Source organism: Ischnura elegans, chromosome 1 (assembly GCF_921293095.1).
Source record: "Ischnura elegans chromosome 1, ioIscEleg1.1, whole genome shotgun sequence".
Classification (NCBI taxonomy): domain Eukaryota; kingdom Metazoa; phylum Arthropoda; class Insecta; order Odonata; family Coenagrionidae; genus Ischnura; species Ischnura elegans.
The window spans coordinates 142,982,481-142,988,480 of NC_060246.1; the positions used below are offsets into that span (position 1 = coordinate 142,982,481).

A 6,000-nucleotide genomic window follows, 5' to 3' on the forward strand; every position below is an offset into this window, starting at 1 on the left:
CTTATCCTGGTGGGTATTCCATACCTCCACACACCCCGGTATTAGTTGCACCTAAACCCCCGGCCTTAATTCCTGGCTGCGCCCCTGATCCTCTCTGGATATCCTCGATAATATGCATATAAAATAAAGTAATAAAGGCTCAAGGAGAGGAGGGTGGTAAGCCGGAAAAGCCCCCCGTGGCTACACCACTGCCCAGAGAAGTGGGACACTTGGAACTTGGAGCGCACGGAATAAGCTCACAAAACATTGATCGTTTCGTGTTCCCGTATGTGCGTCGACAAAAAACGTCATGTGAACGCATACCCCTGCAAAAAATCCTAAATAGATTAAATGGATAGTGGAGGCTGATACTTTGTGGTAGACTACTGTGGGATATGAAGTAAAGACACTTTTCAATTTTCCGCATTAAAATCTATTTAAAAATGACTCAACATGTATCCCTGCCCGGCTGCATCATCAGGACTCTCTCTGATGATGTGTCCAGATTATGCTGTAGTGCAGTAAAACGTGTTAACTCATTAAAAAAAATACATATGTGGAGAAGTGCAAAGTTATGGTATGCTATTTGGAGGATACGACCGACAGTTGATGTCTTTTGGGCCATGAGGGAAGGGTATGAAAGGAAGGGTGGAGATGCCAGCGTCGGCATTAGCCTTGTCCGCCTGGTCTCACCGAAAGGTGCCAAGGGGACCACGGCTCACCGTCCCATCCGACGGACGGAATGTTGCGCTTGAAATGTCCTCCACACAACATTCAAGCAGGAATCGGGTAGTCTCTCAAAGTTCTTTGCCACCGCCGGGATGTGAACCCAAGCTCACGAGCAGTGACGTCATGGCAAAATTAGCAGTGCCGGAACGCACGTTCCGTTACTGTTTTTAGAAGTGAAATATTGCTCTGAGAGTTTTGTTTATTACAAGTTATTATTTAAATTTCATTTTTAAAAGATTTGTTTTGGTTACGAATGTATATATTAGAAATCTTGAGGCAACAAAATTGATAAGTGTTATTTGACTATTATGGCTTTTGTTCACCGATACCGGAACGGCGCGGCGTTCCGGCACCGCGACACCACTGCTCGCACGTTGGGAAGCCAACGCTATAGCACCACAATAACCCAATCCCCATAACAGCAAAATATTGTCATTTCATAGCATGGTATGAGAATATTCTAGATAAAAAATTCCAATTGCTTAGTTATTTTGATAAATTCAATTTTTTGTCGAATGAAGCCCGTGGATTTTATGTTCGATAGACGCATAAAATAAATAAAATAATATCCAAACGCGTACCCACGGTTGAGAATATGGCATCAATCAGGAGGGTGCGCAATGATAGGAAATTGAGCGCAGCAGACGAAATCAATTGTGTCAGGGACATTAGATCGAGGAGAATTTGACGCACCAGCATTGATTTCTATCAAATGGAACCAAGAAGCTCCATTTTCTTCGACAATTTTGTCTCGGCAAAATAGACCCCTGCCCTCGCTAATTTCTTTCACTTCTCAAAACAAACATGAAGTCGAGTTTTCAAACACTAAACTAATGTATCACTTTTGTCCCGTGCACAATCAAATGGAGGACAGTGAAAGCATACTTAAGAATGGGATTTGGTGAGCGTTGAAGACAGAGTAAAAGCAGATCGGTATTGGATGGAGGCAGATAACGGGATTGGTATGCAAGAGAATCTTCATTATGAATATTACGCCCAAAAATGCAAATGACAGATTTCATGCCGAATCATTTCAGCGCAACTAAAATTACATTAAAATGGTCTCTACTGGAATAAGGGTACATTAAAATTATTATTATTATTGCATAAGTTACAATTTGGCAACTGGCCAGGTGGTAACATGTATATACAAAAAATAAAAACACAACATCCCCACAAAGTCACATATCAACTAGACAGTTGTACAAATTTTAAAATTTAATTAAAATTTCTAAAAAATTAAATACTTTTTCAGCTTTTTCTTAAATATTTTTACATTATTAGGAAAGGGCTCAAATAACTCTGCAGGCAATCTGTTCCAATCTTCAATTGTTTTATTCAGGTATGAAAATTTTTTAACATTGGTCCTCTGCGCCCGGCATTTGATTTTGACCTTATGATCGTTCCTACCAATGAAATTAGGTTTTCCCACTTCATTGCTTAATTCCCTCCATGCTTTATCCCCTTTGTATATTTTATACATACCGCAGAGTCGGTTTCTTTTTCTCCTACTTTCCAAAGATTCCCACCCTAGTATTTTTAACATGCCTGATACGCTCTCTATCCTCCGATGCCTACCCAAAACGTATCGAGCCGCTTTTCTTTGAACTCTCTCCAAGGCCTTTATATGTCCCACCTCATAGGGATCCCACACCATTGAGGCATACTCTAGGATAGGCCTAACTAGTGTTTTATACGCCATTTCCTTCGTGCGAAACTTGCTTCCCTTTAGATTTCTCATCACCCAGTGCAGTTTCTTGAAGGCTTTCTTGGCAGTATATTGAACGTTCAGCCCCCAATTCAAGTCTTTAGATAGGTGGACACCTAAATATTTACAGTTGTCACACCTAGGAATAGGGTTACCTAAGAACTGATAGTCCCTTTTGGTAGACTTTATCTTGTAAAGTCCTCTAAGAGCCAGCTTTTCATTCCTTAAGATTTTATCTATTGACAAATTTTCCAGTTCACAGCGCTAAGATGCCCGATTAAATGTAATTGTCGCATATATTAAGATCGACCGTACCTGGCGTTATATTTTCACGATAGGTCACCTTTTTTACGTTATTAGATCCCAAGGCTGAAATTTGCAGTTTATCATAATTGAGAACATTTTACTACGGAAAATACCCTTAATACCAAAATAATACTCCGGAAGTGAAACTGTGGCCTATTTACTCAATACGCGACAAAATCAAACTTAACGCTAACTTAACACATGATATGATCATTTTTTATCATATATGAAATATTTTCATCCTCTATATCTTTCATATTTCACAATTAAACCCTAGATTCTTAATAATACCTTAACAGTATTTTTATCACTCACAAGCCAAAAAAAAACGTGATACGACACGCTATGAGTTGTGCACTCGCCGACTTGGAGCGATACTTGTCAAATGGATCCATGAAGCTCCTCTTTCTTTGATAGTTTTGTCTCGACAAAATATAACCCTGCCCCCTTAAATCCGCCTATGCCCACAAACGTTTTTAGACGCCTGGGGTAATTTTAATTACCTTCTTTTAGCTGAGAAGTACGTAACGAGGTGAGTTGTAACAGTTTAGGATGATATTCAGATGTTGAGCCCATTGAATTTCAAAAGAACCATATCATAGCATTCTTTGAAATTGGATCCATATTTTTTTAAACAGTTTTTCAAGGCTCATTTTCTCGAATTTTCAACCGAGTCAAGCACAAAGTTGTCCTCACCTGGTTGAAAACCCTAGACCGATTTTAAAAACAGTATTTTAATCTAATCTTTTGGTTTCCAATAAATTGACATAGATTCTGGTTAGGTTAGCAGCCTTGATAAAAGGATTCACCGGCAACGACGGTATTATTCGTTGAATGATAACATAATTTCACTGTCGAAATGTAATCGTAGAGAAAACTTTCCAGTAAAGAGGCATAAGCGGATCAGTATGGAGGGTACGGGCGTTACAAGATTACACTTACCGAATGCGAGCTCCAGTTTGTGACTATATCGGCGAACCACAGTAAGGAGTCCGTCTGTTTAGCAGCGGTTACCACTTCCTTAAAGAGGTGCGATGAAACTGAGTCAGGATTTAGCAGAATGCTCACTAGGACCTTTCGGACTTGAGGTGGCATGGGCCCGAGTGGCCGTAGCAGCCCGTCGATTTTATGGCGAGTGGTGGACGCCATGGCTGGTTGCAATGCGATTCTGGGAAAAAAAATATTCTGCCTGTATTATATACCACTCTGGAACTACAGCGAGGTATTCGGATTGGCCACGGTTACCGCTGTTTTTGGATGAGTATGAGCAAAGATTTCTCGCCCCTTCGCTGAAAGGAACTTTTCCTTGGAGAGAACTTGAGCGGTCGTTTGCCAATAAAATGGGGAAATTAATGAGCAGGGTAAAATAAGGTGCACGATGAGAAACCTGGTGACATTATTTGATTGACAATCGAATATACTGCACTGCGAGGCGATCGACAGCTGACGCGTCGAATGAAGTGCTGGTGATGTGTTTCTTGTAGCGGAACAAAAACAGAATGTAAAAACTCAATACTTCACTGGGTCTGTATCTACATAGTACCTACTCAGTAGCAAAGATATAGATGAACTAACGAATGACCTTGCTGCTATCCAAGCGTGGTGCGATGCATGGCAGTTAGAATTAAATTTGAAACAATGCGTCGTAATGAATTTCTGGGAGAAGAATAACTCCCCACAACATAGCTATATAATTGGGGGTACCCAATTAGAGACTGTTGAATCCGTGAAATATCTAGGAGTTAGACTCAATAATGATCTATCGTGGAATAAACATATTCGAGAAATAACTGGTCAAGCTAATCGTAAAATAGGTTTTGTTAAAAGAATATTAGGAAATAGCGACGACAAAATGAGAGAAGTTAGCTACTTTGCCCTCGTTAGACCACATTTAGAATTCGCTGCCAGTGTTTGGGACCCTCATGAAAAAGGCTCAACAACAGAGTTAGAACGCGTGCAAAGAAGAGCTGCCAGGGATGTGAAAGGTCGTTACGATAGTCTAGTTAGTGTAACTGACCTCTTAGATAAACTCAGATGGGAATCTCTGTCGGACCGTAGATTGAAAAATAGACTAAACCTTTTAGATAAATTCAAGAGCTGTGTCTTTTCTAACGAAATTAACCATATCTTACGGACGCCAACATACTACGGAATATCAGAGGATATAAATAAAATAAGAGAGATAGATTGTAGAACAGACAGATTCCGAATGTCATTTTTTCCACGATCAATAAGAGATTATAACGGCAGCGATAGAACTCATAAATATATTGCATGACTTTTAGTGTAGGCTACTAACCTATGTAAAACTTAATGCATGTTTCTTAATTTTATTATTATTTCTAACAGCATATGGTAGTAAAATTTGTTAGTATACATGAAGCTTTTTGGACCGTGTGGTGTGTATGTGGGAGTCCAACTGCAAGCTGCATCCTGGTGATTGATCACCCCCTGCCAAACACCCTAGCGGTGGCTCGCAGGGTATTATGTAGATGTACTCTGCGAGGCACCTGTGCGGTGTTTGGCAGGGGGTGAGTATACAGCTACATCGTAGTCATCGAAAAAAAATTCGAATTCAAACAAACGCCAGCAGGCGATACGAGTTCTCAACAATCATACCAAGTTGACACTAACCATGCAAAAAAATACTAACTAATAAGTGGATAAGAAGTTAGTCATGCATTTGTATAAAACAAGTTAGGTGCCGGAGAGGAAAACAAGCACCAGCAAATCGAAACTGGAGAAGGGAAAAACAGAAAAATACATGCATTTGGTCAGTCCAGCTAGTGTAGCGATTAATTAATTTGATGGCACATTCGTTAGTGTCTCTGATAGTCCAAGGAAAGAACGACATCTAAAATCTCTCTGTTCTGCAGTCTTATCTTCCTCTTGCGATATCTTCCACCATAGTACGGCAGTAAGTAGTATTGGCTTAATACGGGTGGGAATAAAGTTCATTTCCCGGAAGTGAAATAAAATTTACCCGACGTATTACAATGCTGACATCTGCATATCTTCAGGGTTTTCTTCCGCGTCAGCTTGTTTGTAGACAACAGTTTCGCTGGCTTTCCTTCCAGCGTCTTCAGGTCGAAAGTGTCGGCTACTGCAGTTGATGATTTCCTGGTCTCTTAGGATCCAGGTCAGCTTTCCGCCCCTTTCGGGCTCACAGCTGTTGTTGCGTCTCTTGCATGACTTCCCACGCTGGTGATCTAGGGATCTTAATGAGGCTGGTGCTCGGCCAGACCCGTGGAGGCGATTGGCCTTTTGTAGGTGTCCCA

General features: G+C 40.6%; 1 protein-coding gene across 1 annotated transcript in view; it reads right to left on the reverse strand.

Moving 5' to 3' along the window:
• LOC124171366 (tubulin-specific chaperone D) overlaps positions 1-3,832 on the reverse strand; it is a 73,159-nt gene extending 69,327 nt beyond the window's left edge. Inside the window, exon 1 of the mRNA XM_046550544.1 lies at positions 3,665-3,832. Coding sequence (XP_046406500.1) covers positions 3,665-3,817 — 153 coding nt within the window. The 5' untranslated portion in view covers positions 3,818-3,832. The remainder of the gene's footprint in view (positions 1-3,664) is intronic.
• Positions 3,833-6,000: the final 2,168 nt, after the last annotated feature.